Source organism: Acanthisitta chloris, unplaced genomic scaffold (assembly GCF_000695815.1).
Source record: "Acanthisitta chloris isolate BGI_N310 unplaced genomic scaffold, ASM69581v1 scaffold15532, whole genome shotgun sequence".
NCBI lineage: Eukaryota > Metazoa > Chordata > Aves > Passeriformes > Acanthisittidae > Acanthisitta > Acanthisitta chloris.
Genome location: NW_008660008.1, coordinates 3,397 through 28,394, shown reverse-complemented (window position 1 = coordinate 28,394; position 24,998 = coordinate 3,397). Strand labels below are relative to the sequence as shown.

At 36.7% G+C, this 24,998-nt stretch overlaps 1 protein-coding gene across 1 annotated transcript; it reads right to left on the bottom strand.

The window, feature by feature from the left end:
* Positions 1–1,341: 1,341 nt before the first annotated feature.
* ANLN (anillin, actin binding protein) lies at positions 1,342–24,704 on the bottom strand (the record flags this gene model as incomplete). The annotated part of the gene is made up of 23 exons (XM_009069645.1): positions 1,342–1,505; positions 1,888–2,060; positions 4,114–4,221; positions 5,714–5,800; positions 10,303–10,415; positions 11,408–11,429; positions 11,800–11,838; positions 12,952–13,008; positions 13,086–13,134; positions 14,065–14,191; positions 16,051–16,233; positions 16,556–16,691; positions 17,365–17,512; positions 17,815–17,966; positions 18,520–18,746; positions 19,303–19,419; positions 20,291–20,381; positions 20,859–20,966; positions 21,103–21,296; positions 22,230–22,452; positions 23,139–23,485; positions 23,896–24,180; positions 24,551–24,704. Coding segments are annotated over 23 exons (3,264 nt in total), but the record flags the coding sequence as incomplete, so codon positions are not given.
* Positions 24,705–24,998: the final 294 nt, after the last annotated feature.

The following is a 24,998-nucleotide window of genomic DNA, read 5'->3' as shown; positions in this document are numbered from 1 at the left end:
TCCTTCTTTAAACATCATGTGGAGCCCAGCTTTTCTTCTTCAGCCTACAAACTAGTATCTCAAGTGCATAGACGACATGATGAAAAAAGCAGGAAATGTTTTATTTTTTATTTTAACTGAATAAAATAAATCTCAATACATAATCTGGAAATATTTAAAAGACACCAGGAAAGAAAACTGGATTTAAAAGCAAATACAAAAGTGGCAGGATGAAAACAGTATAAGCTAACAGAATTTAGTGTTTCAAGTGTGAATATATAACAGCAATAGCAGTTTTAAGAATTCCACTACTGCATTCACAATACCAAAGTAATAAGCTGGTATTTCACTAAGCACAGTGAAAAGCTGTGAAAATTGCAAGTTTTAACTGAGCAATGTTGCCATTTTAACAATGGGTCTGAAGTACTGGTTTTATATGCATTTGTGGATGTATCTGTCAAGGGGAGGAAGACCTGTACTATTGGCCAGTGGAGTATTAGTTAGTACATAGCAGCTTTGTAGTCTTATTGGAAAAAAAAGAAGGTATTTTTACAACCTACTAACCTATTCCTGGTTCTCAAATAGAGAATTCTAGCTTGTACAAAGCACAAGTCCCAGGAAATACTGATGTATACAACCCTAAACCTAAATTTGTGTTTGACTTTTTTTTTTTATATAGGAGTTCTAACAGAAACATTCTAGACCTTTCATTTCTATCAAAGTGCAATATACTGCATACATCATCCCACACCTGTAAACCACATAGTATACATGCCATGCACTTAGCCATAACAGTTTACATAAGAAATAGCAAAAGTAGTTTAAATATTGTGCAAGTCTTTTGTTCTGACCACAAGGATGCTGAACAAGCAAGAAATATCTATACTGCATGTTGGAGAATAAAATTTACTGGTACCTTCTATGCCCAATTATTACAAAAAAAACCCAACAAATCCTCCAACATTAAATCTTGTGCTTCAGCAACATCCTTGTTAGAGTATTTTGAGCTATTGTTTCTTTTAGGGAGCCAAGTTATCTAGAAAGCTTGCACCTCCCTTCCTGCCCTGAACTGTGATTTCCTGCAATAATTTAGTTATTTAAAGAAGAGAATGCACCTAGCTAAAAAAGACTTCCAAAAAAGGAGTTACATAAATATTTAACACATTTAGAAATATCTAATTGCTTCCTACCATACGTAAAAGCTAGGAAGTAATAAGGCTTTAAAATTTATTAAGTGAAATTAAAATACTGCATAACATAGTCCTGTATAATGTTAAATACTCTCTGAAATTTAAAGCATAAGTGACCCATAGGACTTCCTGCATTTTCACTTCAGTTCTTCTCTTCTGTAGTTCGTGCAGATTTTTGCGTACACATTTTCTCTGTATTTCCTTTCCAGAGTTTAAAGCTTTCCAATAGGTTTGTAGCAGGCATCAGGCTGCCACATGCGAAGGTCAACAAGGACTTGGTTGAGCTTTTGCATCCAAAAGTTACGCTCTTCTTTAGTATCAGCAGACAGCCAGTTCCTAAAAGGCAAAGCACCCAATGGATTATTCTCCCCCTCTACCTAGCTATTCTGAAAAATGACAACCTGATCAACCATAGAAGCCCAAATTAGCAGGGAAAAAGATTAAGTCAAATAATCCACAATCCTGCTACCAAGCCACCTGGCATTTCCACTTCTAGAAAAGTAGAGTTCTTTGTCCTCAGAACAGAAATGGAACAGCAAGACAAAATAGGACTAAAAATAAACCCAACAGTACAAGTGTTGTCCCAAAGCCTTAGTATTTAAATAAGCTTTGCACTAGTATGGCAAAATTGTAAAGCTCTTATATTACTAAAACTACCACATGAGGTAAAACACCCTCCCAAACATGTCCCACAACCTCCATGATTTGATGCACTCACTTTGTAACACAGAGTGTGTTCCTGCATTGGCTGACCAGAGTCTCTCGGTCATCTTCTCTCTGAGGTCTGACAGTTATTAGTTCAAAAGTGTTGGGACGGGCACAGAACTCCCTGTTGGCAGGTTCAATCTGATGATTAGTGCAGTTAGCCAAGTTTATCCGGCCCAAAGGATGCTGAAAGTGAAGTTAGTTCATCAGTCAAGAATACTGAAATCAAGAATAATTCTGAACAACATATCCTCTAACAATTTTTGCCATGTTAAGTGAACACACCTTCCCCCAATCAATTCCTCTATACAAAAAGAGAGATTCCACTTTTTGCTTTTAAGAGCTGTAGAAAAAAAAAAAAAAGCAAGATAACACAGGCAATGGACCATGCCCTGCTCAGCCACATACAACAGAGATAACATATGCATCCCTCACTAAAGGCTTAGGCTCTGGAAAGATACAGGTCCCCTTTATTCCTTAAAATTTCAATTTAAAAAATTTTCAAAACTCAAAAAAATTTCCACTCAAAACCTTTCAATTTCAAGAGAACTTCATAATAAAATGCAAACTGACAGAGTAAGCTGTGTCAAAGCCTACAGAAAACATGTGCCTTAGGAACTTGCACCACTCCTGTCAAAACCTGTAAGTATATATGGATTCATCTTCAAATGTGCAACTAGGGCACATAAGTGCCAAGTCCAAGCTGCTTTAGCTTTTTCTGTAGTAAAGAGATAGAACTCTTCAAAGAGCCTTCCACATTTCAAGGCAATCATATACAGGTACATGCTGACTATAGACAGAAGGCTCAGCTGTATGTCTGAAGTTAGTTCCAGACCTTGGATCTGGCTCTTCACCCCTACAGAATACCTCATCAGGGAAACATCACAAACTACTCTTGGCTTGGAGAAGAGTTTGCTGTTTACAGGGTGTGCTCACTATACTATTTCATAGACAGTTAAAATAACCTAAGTTACAGGGAAAAGAAGGGCAGCTCCACTTCAAGGAACATTAGGAAAAGGGTTGCGTGTTGGTGACAAAATTACAGCCATAGGAAATTTCTTTTAAGAAAACATTCCATGATTAAAACAATCATGGCCTAATACTGACATTTCTGAGCTACATCTATTCTCTGCATGACAGAACAGACGTAGTAGTGAGGAGAGGCTTTTAATAAGTTTCATATTGCTGTAGATGATAGCATAAATAAAGAATATAGCTGACCCTTTCTCAGAGCAATAGTGAAACAAGTCTAGTAGGTTTTCAAGAACAGAACCTAAAAAACAAACCAAAGCCACTTCCTTGCAGACAAAAGCAGAATAGGAACCTTTTTCTTGCTTGAATTTTTGTCTATCTTCTATTACAGTAGGCAGAGATATTTCCCTCTCTCCAGGCAGGGAAAGAAAGTACACTGATATATTTTGGCAATGTCAGCTATCAGCATATGGTCTTCCTCTGTCAGCAGGGAAGAAACTAAACTCAGGCATCTGGACTGGCATAGAAGGCCGAAAAGGACCAGAGTTTGCCATGGAGTTTGGGAAAGAAAGTGTTCTGCCAATACACAAGAAAGTGTTTAATGGTAAATAACTTCAGTGAGTCAGAAAAACCCTCTTGAAAGGAGTTTTTAAAAGAACCTGGAAATATTTCAGTACACACTGTGAGAAAAGGCTAAGGAAACAAGAAGTTCACTTGACAGATGAACCTTTGGTTTGTCTCATTAGCTAAGCACTTAGATTTCTGTGAGAACCATTTAAGGAGCACCAGTTCCAGCTATAATGTGGAGCTGCAAGAATACAATGACTGCAAATAAGATAGTCCATTACAGCTATGCTGCTGCAATATAGAAAGATTGCCCACTAATTCTTTACCATATTGGTAGCCATAATTTTTTCTAAAACTTCATGCAACTAGGTACAGTCTGCTCATTAAGCTGTACAAGTCCAATCAATTTCAATTAAATAATTAGTCATTTGATGAGCACAATGAAAGGCCTTAAGACTAAAGGGGAAATTAAATCTTTTCCCCTTTCTCACTAGACAGATGTCAGTTTTTAGGTTTGCCCTGATTTGGGTCAGATTTATGAAGACAAGTCCCCTTTATTCCCCAAGAAATCTTTATAAACTTGAATCCTGTGCTTTGAATATCTTTACCTGTTTTAGGCCTAAACGTTCCTGTCCTTAAAAATGAACAGCTAGTTGTGTATTACAGAACTTTAGACTTGAACTTTATATAGCAGCATTACCTTTCGTTTTTCATCATCTGGGTATGTCCAATAAGAGATACAATTTCCAGACAGCACACACCAGCGCCTATGCCATGCTCCAAATCCACTAACATCTTCAAACATAGTCTTAAAAAAATAAAAAAAAACAACTACTTAAAATAGGGTAACATTATACCTTGAGCTTAGTCTGTACTCAACTATTTTTCTACCAAAATGGTTCTGCAAGTACAACCCTTCATAGGAATAAATGAAAGAGAAGGAAAAAAATTATACCGGGAGAGACTTCTAAATACAGCATATTTACTTTCCAGATAGTTTAGAAAATGGGCTTATGCTTTCATTCTCAAGTTTGCAGCCTTTCACTCGAAATGCACCTGTAGCTGCTGTTTCAAATTACCAGATTTTCATATTGATAGTGGCAAGCATTCCCATTATTTTAAGATACTTATAGTAGGTACAGTATGAAAGGGTCACAAAACCCATATTAGTATAACAATTTATTATTAGATATCCAAGTCATCTTTGATTTACAATTCAGGATTACAAAATGTTTAGCTATTCAAGGGGCCATACTTGTGAGTCCAGACAGTTTAAAAGAAAATAGGAATTGATTTTTAAATGTTTGTCTTGACAGTTCTTTCACTGGATACAGGATACCATCAGTTTCGAGCCCCATTTCCTTAGTACTGGAATGGGAAGTTTAGTATCTGACTTCTATTCCCAGTCCCTCTTGAACTTGTACAGAACTTTCCCCCCCCCCAATTAATTTGCATGTGTTGTTTTTCACTCTTCACAATTCAGGTTATAATTTTTAATGGTGCAGGGAGTTTCCAAACCCTTACTCTGAACAAATTTAATATTCATGTACACCATTCTTCAGGTTTTACGTATTTTATAGTAGAAACAAATATGGACTTAAATTAGTACACAGGAAAATGGGACAGCAAACACCATAAGCACGTGAAATGTTTGCATCGAACGAAATCTGTTCAACTTCAATTTAGTCAAGGGAAAGAAGACAGAAAGCAGCGTTTGAGAAGAGTCTAAAGAAATTCTGATTGCTGAAAACACCAAACTAACAGCAGATGTTAATGTTTTGCTGAAGTATTTTCAGAGCACGTTTACTGCCATCTGCTGGACACTGCAACAGTTCCCTCTCTTAGGCCCAAGTATTCCCTAAATCCAGTTTTAGAGAGAACCGCTCGAAATGTTTCTCAAAAAACCTGTCGCTTCCTTGTCATTTCCAGAGGCTGTGAACACATGTAAAAAAATCCAAACTTTTGTTTCTACTAAAAAAAAAAAAGCTAGACATCCCATAAAATTTTCTGCCAGAAAAATTTACATCTTACTCACATCACAGATTAGAGCAAGAGAAGGTTAACTGAAGTTCAAAACAACAAATGAATAGTGTTTACAGGAGAGATAAAGCTACTTTGTAAGAGTTTGTGTAACTTAGGCATGTTTAGAAAATAGACTAAGAATCATTTGTGGTCTGGTTCAGAGAAGAAGAAAAGATCAAGCCAGTTTTAAGCTTCAAATACAAGTATGAAACTAAAAAATTACTACATTTAACAGGACCTGTAATTTCCAAGGAAGGAATTTGAAGAGAATACATTACCAAGAACCCTTTCTCCTCCACCAAGGAATCCACTTGGCATTTCAGTTTTAGATATATATGACCTTCCAAAGGGGACAAAAAGGGAACCTGCAAAAAGTAAAACGATTAATCATATGATTTTGATTCCTCTCAAATCTTACCAGCTCAAGCAAGCCACCTGCACCAAGATGTTAGCATTGTCTTGTTCTTAGGATCTTCAGCTGGAAAGCAGTGGTCAGTCTCAAGCAAGACAGTAATAATCACTTTTTGCTTCAAGTTCATTTAGAAGATTTTCAAGAATTATTTGCTTATTAGTTTGCTCAAGACATATGCAAACATGCATTCTTATCCATAAAAACAGGCACTCCAAGCATGGTTAGAAACAACAGAAGGCACCAATCCACACCCTGCAAGCTTCTGCCTCAGTTTGACATTAAGAGGTTTGGAAAATATCAAAGTGAACTTAAACAGGAATGGTACTTGGATACCATAACTATTTTTGGCAGATACTGATGGAGTAGTGCCTACTCAGACAAATCTTTGTATAAAAGAAAAACCAGAAAGGGGAAAAGTGATGAAAACAACTCTTCTCAACTGGCACTCAAGGTGTTAAAGACCTGCATTGGGTAATTTCTAACAGAAAGGGTTCTAAGTCCTATCTTCTACCACAAGAAAAAAAAAAAACCAGGAAGAAAAAAAATGCAGCTGAACTAGTTAACCAGAGATTGGTCAAACAGTTACTTGATAGTCAAGAGTTTTGAGGAGCAGCATGAAACAAGGTCTGCCTTTGAGCTTCCCCCAATCCCTCCACACATTACATTGACTGCTCTCACAAAATCACATCCCTTTCTTCCCCCCTCACAAGGAAGCTAAGGGCAAAGTGGTAATTCGACAAGCGAATTATGATCTGCAAGGTATTCTACATTTCATATTTTTGTTGCTAAACTGAATAAGTAATACTGAAATAATCTTGAAAAAACCGAACCCCCCCCCCACAAACATTGGTGTTTTGTCATACTAGAAAACTCAGAAAGGTTGATCGTGCTACTCAAATACAAAAAGAAACCAAAAAGGAATTTGCCAGGAAATTGATATGTATATACAGTAGCAAACCAGCTTTTAGAGCCATGCAATCAATGCCAATCACACAGAATTAAATTGTGCTAGTAGTTAAGGTGAACAAGAATAACCCTCAGTAGTTAAAAGTGCACATCTGTAGGCCTTGGGGAATCCTGCAGAACACCAAAATAGGTGTTACACTTAGAAATCAATTGGTTAAGTTGTAGATATATCGCAGCTTCCTCACAAACATGATACATGTGCACAAGCAGGTGATCAAATAACTTTTACATGTTAAGTCTACTCAACTAACACAGTATGCATGGCTTGCTCATTTACTTGGCCCTACAGTACAGAACAGAAAAATTCTAAGCATCAAGGTAGGAGTCTGCATGACCATTTGAGAAGCAAAATAATAGTAAAACATTTCAACATAATACAAACAAGTTGCAGCAATCCTGGATTTTTATCAGCAAAGAACCATAACCCTACATGTTACACCAGGGAACACTGGCTTGTGTACTACCAAACCACAGTAGAATCTGTTTCTGAATGAGGGCCTCAAGAACATTTGGCCATTCCCCCCACTTCAAGTTTATGGGTTTTGCACTCCCTTCTGCTTTATGCCAGAACAGAAGAATCTAGTTTATGCATTAAGAAGTCTGCCAGTGAAGAGCTGTGTGACAGTAAAGCAGAGACTGTACAATAAACAGAACATAAGGTTTTGCAGCACCTACAATACCATTACTAATTACTAAAGCAGGTCCCAAAACACTGTCCTGTACAGTTCAGTGAGAATATATTACATTCTACTTAACAATATATCCCTTTCAAAGGGGTGGAGGTGATAACAAGAAAGCAATTTGACAAACATGCAGCTAGATGAAGAGAAAGCTAGGCTAGCTTGCATTCTTGTGTAGTCATTCAGGTGTCTACCATAAGAAGTCAGCTTACCATCACAGAAGATTATCTGTAAAGATACTCAAGAATTTGAAAAATTGGTTTCTTGGGAAACTTTTGATTAAAAATGGGAGATGATAGGTACTAAAATCATCACTTGCTTAATTTGAAGAGGAAACGTATAACTCTCTTCTGATGGATTCAAGTAAACCATTAACTAGATAAAACTATTTTCAGAGATTATAGACAAATTATTTCTTTTAAGCATATCAATTCACATAATTCCAAAAGCATATACACGAAGCAAAATTTTTAAATGCACATTTGGGTACAAATAAGAACCTCAGATTTTGACACGTTTAGTACTTTCAAAACTTCAGTTATGATCACTTGTTGCTTTAAAAAGGTCTTGATACATCTTGCCAGAACAAGGTCTCGTAAGAATAAGAGATAAGATATTTAGGTCCTGAGTGATTTTAATTTTCTTCTTCAGCAAGAAGTTAGGTAAACCATTATTTAGGCTGTTAGTCATTTTTCTCAGTTTCTCTATCAGCAGAGTAGCTGGTTCTATGGTCTGTGCAGTTTATCAAGAAGTTGGCATAAGTTCCCTGACTAACAATCTTTAAGAGACACATTGATTTGTTCTGAAGTAAGAAAATCCCTTCTCTAGTGATCTGGGAAGACAAGAGACATGTTAGTTATGGAAAAAATCTAGGCAGCCTAAATAACTTCTGAGTTCTAGCAGCAGGCTTATTATTGTAAAGACAAGGGGTAGAATTCTGCAAGTCTGAAAGGCTCTTAACATCTGATGCTTAGTTAGTAAATCTTTGTAAGCATTTTCTTAGAAGAATTTTAAAAGAAAGTGCTGCAAAAAGGCCAGAGCAACATGCACTAGGAAGTAGTTTCCCATTTTAAGTTATGAACTGGAGGATCATAGCAACCTTGTCCCGGAACATAAAGCCCAACAGTCCTTTTTCCTCCCCTTCAAAATTTATCTACGGAAAAAAGAAACATGCTCAATGAAATTAGTATAAAGGTAAGGTCTAGAAAAGGGACACAGTTATACATGAGTATATTTCGGTCCTTCCTACTCTGAATTTTAACAGTATATATAAAAGAGAGGAATCAGACTCTAAAAACCCACTGTAGAAGCAGTTTGTTCCATATTAGAAATGCATGAAGCAAGTTAAAATGCAGCTGTTTGGTACAGCCACAGGCCAAGTCAAAACTGAAGTTTTACTGAGGTGATGAGTTCACTAAAAAGAAAAGTAATAAGAAGAATTCCCCCTTAAATCAGACAACTGTTAAAGTCTGCACCCACAAAAAATTAATCAAGTAATGGTTTCCCTGGAATTCCATTCAAATCTTGTGCTACAGTTCACTAGTCCACACCAGTGTCCTGCGCTACAGAGTAAACTAAAGAAGTTCAAATACAAATTGTTGACTATAATGCAAATGTTGATTTCATTAACCGCAAGAAAAAGAGGTTTCCAATAAGTAAACAGTTCACACAATTAAGATTTCTACACATAATTCTGGTTAAGATGAACATTTGTGCTGAAGAACCAAAGCTGCTACTTCCGAAAGTCACATAGTAGCAACAGTGCAGTTTAACTGTTAAGCTCTGCCAACTGTTTCAGCGACAGAGCCTGTTCCTATCTGCAAAAAGTCAAGCTTCTAAAAAGCAAGCTGAGATTATTACAGTATTTTGGCTTAAGTAGTTCTTGTTATCTCTCTTCAGAAGCTATAATTGCAATAATACTATCATCACAATAAGACTTCATTAGCCAAGAAAAGAAAATTATGCTGCTGTTTGGATAGATAAAGCTGTGATTTAGTACTTCCATCAGCTATAGCAACTTTTGAGTTAACTTAAATTAGCTTAGGATAGCTGCCGGCATAAACACCTATTAAAATAGGGTTTAGGTGTAAGATATTACAAGGTTAGAGATTACAATGAATCTAAGAATGTATTTTTTTGAACTTCTCATGGTAAAAGCCAATAAACATTCTGTTTAGTCAAGGAAATAAAGGTGTAAAACTCAACAATAGCCCTTTTTAAAATATTAAGATAATTTGCTTCTACAAATTTAATTGGGATATGAAAGAAAACTCATACTCCTAATTATATTCAAATGGCGATTTTTAGGTCAATTAAATGCAGAAAATTTTAAATACTTCATTATCATTAAAACGCACTTAATGCCTTATTTAGTGCTAACCACAAGACTAAGAGCATCAAACAAGGTGAAGACCATGTACAGAGATGCCAACTACATACATCAATTTTTTTTGTCATTGACAGCAAAACAGTAACCAAATGCCTTCATTACCTTGGTATAACCATACCTTACATGAGCTACTGAAACAAAAGAACATATGGCATAGTAATGCAAGTCCTTCTCTGCTGTATCTCAAAATTACATTTAATTAACATGAAATTAAATATAAGTAACACCAATACATAAATTTTCAATATATATAAATTATATACATACATATATATATATACACACACACACACATATATATATATAAACCTGTAACTTTCATTTCCAGGATGGTAATTTTGCCAGAAACCAGTTAACTTAAACTTGTATTCATTTTCCTAGTGGATTAGTAACCAATTAGTAACCAATAATTTCCATTACCTTGTCCAGTGCAAATTTGGTATTTCCTACAGAAGACAGCGATAGCTTGTGGGATCCAACAAGGATGAAATTAGTACTACGTATAGCATTTGGGCCACCTGGACTGGCCATGGCTGTGGAGAAAGACATTAAAGTGGAGTTGTACCACAACAGACAATCAGGATGCCACAAGGCTTAAAAAGGCTTTATTTGTACTACTATATGTATGCCCCACTGAGTACTCCAGAATAAACACTGTCTGTGAATGTGCTGCTGGGCTGCACAGTCTTGATGCAGAACACTATTCCTCCCCAGCCAGTCTTTTCTTTCAGAAAGAAATTTTGAAAAATTCTCAAAGGAGAAAACAAAGCATTTTGAGAGTCTCAGGGGGACAGAGAGCACATTAGGGCACTCTACAAAGCACCAATGCCCTGCAGTAGGAATGTGACACTTCAAATCTCTCAGCCTCTTCTCAAGGGACATGCTGCAGACTTCCAGAATTTGCACACCTATTCTGCTTAGCACTTATATCAACAGAAACAAGCACTGTAGCCCAAGCACAGGAGTCAGACTAGTTGCAGCAGCATGGCAGACATTCCAGAATTCATAAGCTCCTTATTGCTGCAATTTGTGCTAAAGCTAGCTCAAGTATCTCATACGGTAGTCAGACAAGTGTGTAATGCATTTTTGTGTAGTTAAAAAAACATTCAGAAATGCTGCTCTTCCAAGAGTCAGAAATACATAAACAAATTTTTTAATATGTCTATGCATGTTATATATATATAAAACACTACACAAACAATACTTCAGAATCTGTTCGCATTTTCAAGTTACCCTGTATTACTCTGTTGTCATCAGACTCTAGCTTAAAATCTTAAAAGCTGATTTGAACTCACATTTTCAGGAAAAGAACATAAACCATGGATATGTTGTACCAGGTATTAGTTTTGATTTTGTGAAGATATTTTCCATTAAACATGATTGTAACTCAGATATAAATACAAGGCCAGTTTCTTGGCTGTACTCTCAAACTGTCATCTGCTACAAATACTATTTACCGATGTATTGGTTTTAACAGCAAGTGTGGATTATTCATCTTGGCATAAAATGTTTAGACTTTACTTACCTGGAGTAAGAAGGTTGCTTTTCTAGAAAATGAGGAGGGAGAGAGAAAGATAGAGAGACAAATAACAGCTTAGTGGGAAAGTAATTCTGACAGTTTCTATAGATGACAAAAAAATGGGTAAAAAGAAACTAGATCTAAAGTACTTTAAAAAACAACCAAATAGAAACAACTTGAAAAGGCCAAATAAATGTGTAGCAACTGTATAATTCCAGCATTACATATCTAGAGCTGTTACCCATTTCTTGAGCTGATGGCTGAAGAATTTGACAAAACTGGACAGTTGATAGAGTTTTAAGTAAGGCTACTATGGGCACAACCTCATTCAGTGTGAGAATATGGTCTTTGGAAGGGGTCATAGCCAGACCTTGTTACAATATTACATTCATACTTACAGAAGTAATAGATGTTAATAATCTCTTTGGAGTAATAACCTACAAAAGAAAACAGTAGCAAATGCATCTATCTTTTTGAATTTGTCCACCACATTAAAGTGAACATTAGACAGCAAAATACTGAAGACTTATCTAAATAAACTTTGAATTGGCAAACCTATAACCCCACATCAGCAACTTACCTACAATGACACAAAACAGTTCAGTTTTAAGTAAAACAATCCTTTAAACTACACATAGGAGAGAAAAGAACACTGGACATCAAACTGGTTTGTTTTATTGGAGGACAAGTGGAGGTATGCTTCCACTGTGCCAAGTGAAGAGTAAAGAAGTTTCCAATTTATGTTTGCAGAGACAGGATTTATGTTTGCAGAGACAGGATTCAAGTACTCATTACAACTATTTTGAAAAACACTTAAGTTTCCTGTTATTACTAAGTTACTGTTATTACTAAGTGACAGATATCTTGACAATGAGGAAATCAGACCTAAAGTGTCACTGTGTGCCCAACTATTGGAAATAGAAGAATACACCCTCCCTCAAAAAAACCCAAACCCAACAAACCACCACCAAAAAACCCTAAACTACTTCCAGAAAGTCACTGGCTTGTTTAGGGTTGCATATCCTTAATAAAGCACAAACACTTGATGCGTGCACCCTATATAAGCTGAAATATTGCATCCAAGGAATTATTAAAACAATGCTTGCTTTAGAAAAAATAGGCATCTCATGCTTTTATTTAACACTGGGAAGAAAGAAAAGTTTGCAGTTGATCAATAAAATCTTTAAGACAAATCAGACTTAGGGTAGGACATATTGGCTGGCATAGTTTAAGTGAAGTGGAGAATAAGGGCACTAAATCACTACAAGAGACACCACACCTAATAAATAGAAGTTTGGAAACCATAGCATTTTGCAGCACTCGTAAGACTTCTCCTCCAATATATTTCAGACTCAATATGCTGCAGGTCCAATCTACTAATTGCTGCAGGTCTCTATAACCCATCTGTCGTTGCAGATGTTCCAAGAAAGAAGAAGAAAAATCAAGCAACAGATTGCCTGAGACTATTAGTTAGTTCTCCCTGAACACTGCAGTCTTCCTACTGCACCTTCTGTTGAAACATAACAGACTGATTTTCATATTTCATTTACCTTAGATTTATTTGTCTTTTTCCTTTTATCAGTGCTTGCAACTTCTTTTCTCTGCACCTGTAAGGAAAGAAGGTATTAAGAAAGTATAGCACATCATTCTTTTATACATCCTCTTGACGGGAACTGATACATACCAAACTGTAAACTTCTATATTTATTTCAAAGTCATTTGACACATCGTGCCTAAAAGGAAGGAAGGGGGAAAAAGTGAGTTAAACTAAGACTGAAGCAAAAAGGTTTATTTGTTTTGGTTTGTGGTGTTGTTTAAGGTTTTTTAAAGTTACTCTTTACTTCTTTCCCTCCTTCTGCTCCTTAAAACTGTCCAGCTAGGTTCTACCCAAGAGCATCTTAGTCATAGTGCTATTAGCTAGCTCTTATTAGTAGCCTTAGTTTGTTCCTGCAGGCCAATAGGACAGTTTGAGATCCTTTCACTTCTACAATAGCACTCTTCAGTGCAGGCAGCATTGCTGCTTTTGAGACTTTAGTGCATTACTATTTCAAAATACTTTCCAGAACTCAAAGAACAAAAGGGGAGGGGAGGACAAGAGACAGAGTACATCTACCGTTTCTCAGATTGCACCCTTCAGTACACTGCTGGCACACACTTCTACTCCAAAAAAAAGAACTACAAAAAGCAACCTGTCTCTAAAGAGCTCTACGTGAAAATTCCAGTTCAATTGGACTGTCTTTTCAAAGTTTTTCTATTTTATTTTGGAAGACTTCTGATAACAAACAGCCCTTTTAACTCACAATACCTTTTTAGCTAACATTTAAGAGTTGATTTTAGTTGTAAGAGTACTATTTTTTCCAGATAACAAAACCAAATAGCTATATAAAATTTCAGTTGCTGCAGAAGAGAAAAAACACATGATCTCAGGCACAGCGATCCATCTGCCACTGCAGGTGTTCTGGGCAAGAACAAAAGGTAGGAAAAGCAATCTAGGCTTACTCTGAGAAGTGCATTCCAGTCATCTCTTGAAGCAGGAAATACCTATACTGCAAAATCCCAGCATATTTGTTTGCAGGTTTGTTTCCTTATACGAATATTTTAAGTATTGTTACGCATGCTCCACCAGAGTTGAAACTGGTTCAGAAAGATTTTTTTATACTTACATAGTAAATGTGGTAGTAAAAGTGAGAGCATCTCCATTCAGGGAGCTGGCAGTACTTGTTAATGGAGTTGCAACCATGTTTTCTGCTCCAGATCTCAGCAGTATTACATAGTAGTAGTTTGCTGCTTCTGTAAATACACATCAGACAGTTTTGTTAGCCAGAGGAGTCCAAGTATCTAAAACAGCCCTAAGTACTGCATTCCCATTAAACACACATCAGTTTTACCCACTTAAACACTTGGTTACAGTTAAGACTTGCTTATAAAGTTACTGCTAAAACAAATTTTTTTAATGCAGTATCTGCTAGTAAGACAGTAGTTTGCTGCTTCTGTAAATACACATCAGACAGTTTTGTTAGCCAGAGGAGTCCAAGTATCTAAAACAGCCCTAAGTACTGCATTCCCATTAAACACACATCAGTTTTACCCACTTAAACACTTGGTTACAGTTAAGACTTGCTTATAAAGTTACTGCTAAAACAAATTTTTTTAATGCAGTATCTGCTAGTAAGACCCACAGGACAGGATTCACAACTGCATTCCTGCCTGGGGCATCTCAGGCAGACCTCACTACCCAGTGCATGAGAGGGGAGAGGAAGAACTTTCAGCCAGATTCAGCAGATAGTCTTAGCTCCTTATACTCTTTAGGTCTACCAGCTTAACCACACATCAGATTTCACTCTGTTCTCATGCTTTTCAGTCCTATGAAGAAACTGGTTACTCAGGCGACTTAATTCCCCTAACCTTTCACATAACAGGAAAACAAGGAAGGTGACCCCAAGTTCACATCCTGATAGTGTCAGAAGATAATTTAGAGTTTGTGCAATAAATTGCTTTTCTGCAAAGCAAAAGCATTGTGCAATGAGACCATGTTAAAAAAATATCCCAACAAAACTCCTAAACACTAAACCAACAAATAAATCAAAACATCTCATGCAGTTTGAATGCTCTGTTGTACATGACACATCATGGCTTTCAGAACAGCTGTTGTAGACTCCAAAAAGCATTGATTTGTACTCTTTATATTTGACCTTCTCTTCAGAGATGCAAGTGATTAATAGAACTTCTGGTGCACAATGTATAGCTAATGATGCCCTTCCAAAATAAAGCTTTTGACAAATAGTTTATAGTTGTTTGTTTAGAGAATTTGACTTTCAGAAGTACTGACAGAAACTAAAGTTACCTTTTTGTAGCCATTAGAAACACTTTCCCATAACAGAGATGAGTTGTCTCATGCAACAAGAACAGTAACATGTTTGTTCAATGAGTTTTGTCCTCAAGTTTTAGTGAGGCAAGAAGTAGGAACCTGTCCAGCTATAATCATATTTTGTAGCATTATATAAAATAACTTTGGTTATTGTGGGCTGCAAATTCTCTAAACAACCACATGACAGAAGTTTACTATGTTCCAGAATAAGTCTCTAGAACTACAGAGATATTCTGAAACAAAAGAAGAAGAAATCTCAGTGATTTAACTATAACAAGATAATGGAATACTAGTATTTGTAAACTAAGTCTTTTGGGATGTTAACAGAAGAACTGAAAAAAATGGAAGCCTAATGAGCATTTCACAGCACCTCAAAGGTCAGAATTTATGTAACAATATTGACTATTTACTATTAGACTTGCTTCCATCAAAAAAATTCCAGCACAGCAAGAGAGAAGACAGCCTCAGATACAAAATTCTACTTCTTCCCCAACAGGTTACAGAGAACCACAAAGAGCTTTCAAACTGGCCAGGAAAGTCTTGATAAGTTTCCTGAACCTCACAAGCCAGAAAAAGATGCCAACCAATCACAGAATATATTGAAAACTTAGTCAAAAGCAGAAGAACAGAATGAAGTTCCTAAGTTTTCATTGTACCTAGATTTCTGAGAACAACAATAGAGAAGACAAAAAACCCAAGAAGAATGAACCAGAAATACATGTTGGAAGAATGGAGAAAGGGGGGGGGAAAAAGGAGTAAAGCTTTTGGTTCCTAGTTTTACCTGGCTTGTTAACTGTGCCACATACAAAGTCTGCTTTTAGAGGTAGACGCATTTCTGAAATGGAAACAGATCCTCTGGATGGAGCAAACTCAGTGGATGCAGAAGCAGCTTTATTTCTTTTACTATGAGGTCCCTCACTCTTCAGTTTATTCAGTTCTTCCAATAATGCAGTTCTTTTCTCAGCTGCATAGAAAAAGTACTTAATTACAGTTGTAATAGAGGAAAAAGTAGCACTGAACTATTTTTTTTTTTGCCATAAGTATGCAAAATGCAACAGAAATGTTAATCATCTTCCAGAAGACGAATATTAGGGCCAAGGAAGACACCAAAAATGTCCTCTTGCCTATAAAAGCTGAGACAGAACAGACACTATTCTCTTCCATTTTCAAGGTGAAAAACTATAAATAAGTGGCTACAAGGTAGTATAATAAATGCATTAGTAAGAAATGATGCACATTGTCGAAGTGTTCACAACAAGGAATTGAACTTGAGTCTAAAAACCTACTTGCAAGGAGAAGGAGTCTCTCTGCTTCTGCTTCTTCTTGTGATCCTTTTCCATGTTCCTCATCAAAACAGCAGTTCAGAGCTTGACTGGCTTGATAAATCACTGTCTGCTGCATGTTGATCTCATTATTCAGTTCCTAGAAAAAACCAGTAGTGAAAACAAGGAGAGATTTAGTGTTAACGTTCAAACAAGGAAATTCCTCAAGACTAGCATTTTTTGGGGGCTATGCTTCGGGAAAAAACCCAGATCATTTAGACAGCAAACCACAAAAACCTTGCAGTTTACAGTTACTTTTGCAAAGTTATATTGCAGCACAGTTTTTTTTTACCTCAGAGGTAATTTAACTATGGTGGGGAGTGAATGACTCCAATGTTTCTATGCTCCATATCCAGTCTAGTCTTCCCTTCACCGGGGGAAGCAGCAATTAACCAGAAATTCAGCAATGCAGGTGAGTAAGGTACCAGCAAAGATCAGAATATTGCCTTGTGGAAGTAGGTAATTACAAATCCTGCCTAATTCAAATGCAGTAATAAGACACAGATTCTCTGTCCCCGTCTCAAAACCATGGCTTGTTCTCTCTAGACTTACTCTATAGAACCATATTCTATGACTCTTAACATTCTATAGCACAATACTTCTAAGAGATGCATTAGCTGTTCAGATTATACATTATCATTCCTTACCATTAAATATTTATGTTAAAAACCCTAATTTTGTAGTTCTGAGCAGTATGTCCTGGACATTCACAGAGGAAATTAGGCACGGAAACAGTAAATTACAAAAAGGATTTTGAAAAGCTTATTCGATACCTGCATTCTCTTCTTGATATTGACTTGATCAGATGGGCCGTTCTTTTTCCCATCTGTTTTGGAAGCAACATCTTCTTTGCGAACGATGACTTGCTTTATCGAAGGACGATCGGTCTCTTTAAATCTTTGAGATCTGTACGCATCAATGCTTTTAAAAAGAGGACATGCCATGAAATGTTTCATAAGTGTGCCAAGCTTTTCTTTTCAATATATAATACATACGTATGTATATTAATGTTTTCCAGCTTGTCTAAATGTCTTTAAAAAAGCATTGTATCAGCTCATTTTAAGCAACATAAAAGACTACACAACCTTAGATAAAGGCTGAGATCTTGGAAAAGAAAAGTTCATCTTTAGTTTAAGCAGTATGCATCACTAGAAGAGTTACAAAAGTCAGTGTCTTAACTTGCACATTAGTAGAATCAGGGGTGGAGTGTTTGTGTTTGTTACCTATAGAGAAGGTTGCGGTCTTCTGACAGAGAGCCAATACTATCTCCGGATTCTGCCCTAGGAACTTTAGTCCTCTGGAACTTGTCAGACTTTAGACTTACATCACTGATACTGCTACCTTCTCCAGTTGACCTACAAGGAGAAGTAAAGGCCTGGAAAGAAGAAAAGATTGTATTACAGATATCTGTCCACATTAATAATTATCTGTTTTCTCTCACCCTTACGTGTTTTGCATAGGAGCAGTAAATTTGGAGGCTTCTTATTACTATTTAACAAACAACATTTTACAAATAATTCCAAGGATATGGACCAAGTTCATTTATTTTAAAGACACCGACAGATTATTGAACTTAGAGATTTCAGCCTTCATTTCCAAACAAGTAATTACATAATGACTTCTCTTCAGATTTTCCTCAGTAACCACTTCATTGAATGCACGTATGCCACTGAAAGTCCAGTACAAGTAATAGGTATAAGACTTAAGCTTGATTTAACAGAAAACCACATGTTTAGCAGAGCATCCAACATGATACACTATTTTCAGAGGAAAATAACTTTGCCTCATTATGCTTTCATTAGCAAAATGTCATTTGTAACTTCTCTATTTGCTCAAATATCCTATTACAGTGATGAAGTGTCACCACTCACAAGCAAATTGTACATCTGTGTGATAAAGAAGCCCTTCCCCACCTCAAAAATTCTCACCTCTGAACCAACAGATTCCACTAGAGGAGTTAACAGAGACATTGATGAAATATTCAGTGACTCTTCCTGCTCATCCTCATCACTTTCACCTTCCAGGCTCATACTCATTTCTTTCTTCAGCTTTTCTATGTCTGGACCATCCTCTTGAAGAACTTCAAAAATTTCATTTATCACTTTTGAGCTATTCATCTCATCATCCACATTAATTTCAACTTCATATACTTCATCTGAAGGGTGACATTTAAAAATATATTAGTAGCATCAAGACTAAACACTTCACATATTAAACAAAGTTATTAACAGATAAGTGAACTAGTTTTGCTTTTCAAGTAAGCTTGATTAAAAGGCACTTCTTAGAGTCAGGCATATAGAACCCTGAAGTACATTTTTGTGATCATTCTAATTTGCTGTTTTCACATATACTTCATAATTGATACAGGGATGGAATGAAAAGATGTCCCTCTTTGACAAATTGCAGCCTTTTAGCTCAAACACATCCAAAACCTGACTGTAAGTCCCATAGCAGAACAGTGATTTCTGTCCTTTCCCAATAAACTTCTGATACAAGCTTTTTAATATTCTTTGAAGACTTGAATGTTAAGACAGAATGGTTATGACAAAAGTTTTCCTCATTTGTGTTATATAAACCTCATTACAAAACATACATGAGGGTCAGTGTATGTGTAGTGAATTCATTGTTCAGACTTGAAGGATATTAACACTGCACTGGACAAGTGGCAACAGAGAGCTAAGTGCATTAATATACATCTGCTCAATACAAACCCTTCTGTTTCTCAGCAAGTTGTTCAAGCTTAGAGTCAGACATCACTTTTACAGGGCTGTTGGGCTCAACAACCTTCAGAGGACTGGATTTTTCAGTCTCTTCACACTTAGAAGCATCTATAAAAAAAAAGAGGTAACTGAAGATTATGTCTAGCCTTTGAATTTTATGGTTTTTAGCTATGGAATTTTAGAAGTTTTACTAACAAAGACCACTAAATTCAGAATTCCAGTTATCTGGCTGTCAAAAAAGCACATTAGAATACATACTCTCCACAACCTGTGCATCTAGATTTCCATCTTATAATCAGCAAACTGTTACCACAAGAAACAATGCTGAAAACTGAATAGAGTACAGACACTCAAGAGTGAAAAGGGAAAATTTAGAAAAAACTACAACACAAACCACTGCACTCAAACCCAACCCCAGACAAGGATATCATCCTGTTTTTCTAGAAGCACATTAGATAGCCTGGTTTGGCCATAAGGTCTATAGGAAGTGTTACCTCAATTCACTCTCTTTTTACAGAGAGTTGGGGATTCTTCCACACAGTAAGCACTAGAAAGCATGTCACGATCATCTCAATTCTTTTCACATCTCCTACTATAAGAATCTATACCATAAAGGCATACTGACAAGAGAAGGGTTCCCTCCCATTGGAGTATTGTGGAAATTTGGATACTCGGCAAAATATAGATTAAATCTGTAACTGACAATTCTCATTCACTTCCCTTACACTAAACCTACATGCAAGTATGAAACACAGGTAAACCCACTGAAAAAAAAAAAGTGTCTTGCCTTGTCAACCTACCAAAGCAGTACAGGAGTGCAGATTACTATTATTAGATGAGAAGATTTAGACAATTCAGTAACCAAATAAAGAGGGCCAGTTCCTCAAGTCAGTGCTACCAGCATCTTTATCTGCTTGTGAAGGCCAAGCACAGTGCTTTGGTCCAATACCAGTCACAAGTGAACAGTGACAGTTCTTACCCGAGGACTCCATGCTGGGAGACTTTGCTGGTCCCAAAGCAGTGGCATCTGAACTAGGAGGACGTTTTGGACTAGTCTGAGATTGGCTTTCCTAGAAAGAATAAAAACATAGCACATTCAGGAGGTAATGTTCAAAGTTAACAAAACAAAAGCCACCAGAAAGAAACACATTTTAACAGCTGCTAGGAAAAAGAGACTGTCCAATATCCTATTTATTTATATGAGAAATTTAGCTGAGTTACTAAATACTGAGTGATTGTACGAGCTCTCTTTTGCTTTTGTAGTTACAGAATATAAAAACTCCACACTTTATATCATCAAAAAGTAAATAAATCAAATGGCTTAAAGCAGTATCACTTGTCTTAGTTGATTCTGCAGATGGAAAAAAAAAACCTAGCAATTTATTACTAATCATGCAATTCACTTGACAACTGGTCTTGCACAACATGGGCATTCCCAAAGCATTGATTTTTATCTTTGATACACATTTTCACATTTACCTCCCTGTTCAGAACACATTAAAGCAATTCAGACTATCGTCTTTTGATTCATGGAGGTAACACATTACCATTTTAGCTTCTGGAAGCTTCCTCTTTGAACTGTCACTTTTCTCCGCACTCCACAGATTGCCCCTATCAAATCGGCCACGAAGGCATGCGAGTTCTCGCTCACGTTCCTAGGCAAACAAAAAGGAATGGGGGAAGAGCTGACAGCTGTAATATGCCAAAACATTTCAAGTTCCTCAGGTTGCTGCAGAACATTAATAATCTTCCCCACATTTATAAGCAAGCTATGAATGTAGCAAGTCATACCTGCTTAAGCTGAAGCACTACACTGGCAGTAGAGGAATTTTCATTTTGTTTGAGAAGCCTTTCCTGGATTGTCCTTGTATTTGGAGTAACAATGGGTGTTCTGCACCCTGGAGTATTCTCAGCAGGGCTGCGCACACGGTGCTCTTGACAGCGCTCTCCAAAGCGTTCCAGGAAGGTCTTAATTCCTGATCCCCCTACAAGAACAAGTGTTTTGCTCTGAAAGAAACTCTCAAACATAGAAAGAAATCACTGCAATTCTGCATCCTGATGAAGGTTCTCAGTGAAGCAATTAATGTCTCCCTTACAGTTCTTACTCCATTGTACTTTATACAAACTGAAGGGCAAATCACAACAGAACACTGAAGTTAAAAAAAGCAGCAAATCAGAGCAAGTAGATGTCCTTCTCTTATCAGTCCACATGTGATACACCAGTTATAAAAACTGATTTTCTTTTTCAACATTTCCTCTACAACCAGCCTCACTTGCACCTTTCACGAAAATGAGTGTTCTAGTACATAAGGCAGATAAACTGTTTGGCATCCACCCTACTTTATTGAGTTTGTCTTTTATTGCCAATATATATAGACACACACACTTGCTTTTCTGGCTGTCATTTCGTAGAGTTCAAGCTGTTAGTCCAAGTTTCTGACACAATAGGCAGTTGAATTTAAAACTGGGGATGCTCACTTGTTTTGACACCAATGCTACGAGTGAAAGACACTGCAAAGTTAGAGCATCTATGTGGTGTCTAGCTTTGATTTCATTTAACATATGCAGACTCTTAACATTATATTGATTGAATACACATAGTATCCAACAATTTGAAATAAACCTTGAATAATATCAAATAACATGTTAGCACAATATATTTTTACATAAAGAGAAAAGTTAAACTGATTTTGCTTTTAAGAGTTACTAAAACTGTGTCTAAGAAAATAGCCCTGCAATATATGGAAGCTGTACAATTTCCAATAATTATCACAGAGCTCATCAGGACTTTACTCAAGTTACAGCAGAAAATAGGCATTATCTGCTCCATCACCTTAAATTCTTAACACGTAGTTTTTGACACTAAATGCATAAGCCTAATTTGAATGAATGTGTATTGAAGCTGAAAAACAGCTTACCTGGTGTTGCAGGTTTCCCCTTAGGTTCAAGTTGCACATGTGTTCCTTTGGCTGGCTCTTCTTTCAACTGAACTGGTTGAGGCAAAGTTGATTTTGCTATTTGAGGATGCTTTTCAGTTTTCTGAGGACTGCAGGGATTCTCTGTTAGCGGCTGTTGTACTTCAGATTCTTTAGAAGAGGGAACAGTGACTCTTGAGGGTTGCGTTAAAAAATTGTTCAGACCCTTAAGGGGAAAAAAAATCACATTAAGATGAGACTTATAATCTTATTCTCTGAAGAGGAAAAATAATGAAACATTTTGCATAGAATACTATCACCTAATACACCTATTCCATCAAGAAAGAGCTGAGAACAAGAGTTAAGATTTTTTTTGTACTTTTTTTTATCCACTATTTCTAATTGTTTCAGCATTTGATTCCAGGTGCTTTTGCCAGCTGCTTCAGGTATTTTCCCATGTTATCCTGAGCAAAAATGCACATGGCAGATACTGTCATTGCATAAACAGCATAAATTGAACATGTGTCTAGTACAACCAATTCATCATTCTGATTGAATCTTCATACAGCAATAATACTCACAGTTCAGTCAATCAGCTACATGAAGTTACAGAGTGAAGCCCAGTATCCCTGTAAGAAGCCCCTTTCTGATTGTCAAGAGCAGCAATCAATTACATTGACATCAGCCTTTATAAGACATATAAGACCACTCATCTTTAAGTCTCAATAAGAGTGATTCTAAGCTGTTTCAGGACTGCTGTTAAAAAAGGATGTGGGACTGCAGTAATGCAAAAGCTGTAAATTGACTAAGATTAATCTTAAAGATTTGATGTGAGCAAACAGTTATGTGCTAACATTTGTCCTCCCAATACCCAAATCAATTTTTTAATCAGCAACTAAATCAGACACTCACCGCTCTCTTTGAGTTTGCTGGTTTATTAATAGAAGCCTCAACAAGCCTTTGAGAACAGGATGCAGCTTCCTGCTTTACACTGCTACTATTGATTCTAGCAGATGCTCCACTTGTAGTGGACAATTTGGATAAACAAGTAGTACCAGGCTGTTCTTGTGCATTGTTTTGCTTTGCAGATGGATGACTTAGGTCATCTTCCCAGGAACCAATTGTAGCAGCAAGGTTAGCTAAACGGCCTCTTCTCCCGATAGGGGTTTCACTTGCCAGGGCATTAGATATCTGCTTAGGTGGAGAAACAGACAGACCTTTTGACTGGAGGGGAGACAGAGGAACACATTCAGAGGGATCTGCAAAAAAGAAAACACATTTCTTTTTTCTAATATAATATACTGAGATATATCTGCATCTTTAGCATTATACTATACATAGAGTTTATCAAGTTAGATGTTCCTGCCATCAACAGAATCAAACTACTAGCCCTGAAGGCATCAAGACTAAGCAAATTAAACATTTTTAATCAAGCAGTTTACTAGTTTTATACCACTGTTGTGAGGAACAAGACTAGTAGGGTGAAAAAAGTTTAAAATTAAGCTGTAGTCAACAGCTTCGATATTTTAGGCCTTCCCAAGTGCTCTCAAAATTCTTTATGAAAACATTAGTGTTCACGCATAAAAAATTATCTTCTGCTAGCTAACATAATCATCTATGCAAACACTGAAAGAAAAAATACCAATAGTGCTTAGCAAGTGAAACATACCCTCACTATCCCAGCAGAGCCGCTGTTCTGCCAATTTCTGCATACGTGTCTTGACAGAAAGGGCTGCAGGAACTTCTGACTTAGTGTTTGGTTTTCCTTTCTCAAGAGGCTGAACCACTGAAGCTCTGTTAGAAGTAGTTTCATGCAATTCTGAAGTCATCTCAGAAGCATCATGGCTGGTGGAACTCGGAGGAACTGGTTGTACATTCTCCGAACAAGAAGCTTGAGTCTCAGTATCATTAGGGCAGAGCCTCTTTGATGGCGATGGCTTTGTATCAGGTTTTACTGTATAAGTCAGAGTATTCAGCAAATCAGTATTCAAAACAATGTAAAATATTTTCAGAGACAGTACAAAACCATAGTGCAAATAAAGTTATGATTTACGAATACCTTGATATGCCTCACCCCAAAAATGCCCCTCCCAAATGTACCAAGGATGAGGTACTATCATTGGCATTATGCAATTATTTCTCAGTATCTTACTAACTACTTGGCACATCTGCTCTCAGGTCAAACTAAACATGAGCTAGTCCTAGTGGGCAAGTAACTGCATGTTTGGTTTAAGATAAACACTGCAGAGTTTTCACTTGCCCATAGTTAAAAAACATGGAACTTGTATCAAAAGACAATCTATACTAAACTTGTCTCAAAATACCTTCATCACCAGAAAGAGATGCCTGGTTACCAGTTTCTACCAAAGGCTCTCTGACCCTCTTGGTCTGCATTGTGGGTCTTGCTCCCATCTTGGGCCGCTCGGCCATTTTCTTCTGCAGGTTCTCCCGCCTGGCACGGGTTCTTTCAAGGAGTTTCTGAGAAGTCAACAAATCAGGCGTTAGTGTACATTGCAATGTGTTAACTACTAATAGGTCACACTAAAAAATGTTAGAATTCTATAGCACATTCCAAGATCCACAGTATCAGAAGCTAGCCAATAGCTTCCAAACATCCAGTCATTAAACCAACTAGTGTCTCCCTTTAGTTTGGCTTTGAAAGAAAACCAGGCTAAAGAGACACAAGCAATGGCAAAATTAAAGAAGAGCTTCTATAGAGCCTGAAGTAGTCAGAATGTTTGAAAGCAAATTTTTTTTTTTTTGCTGAATCAC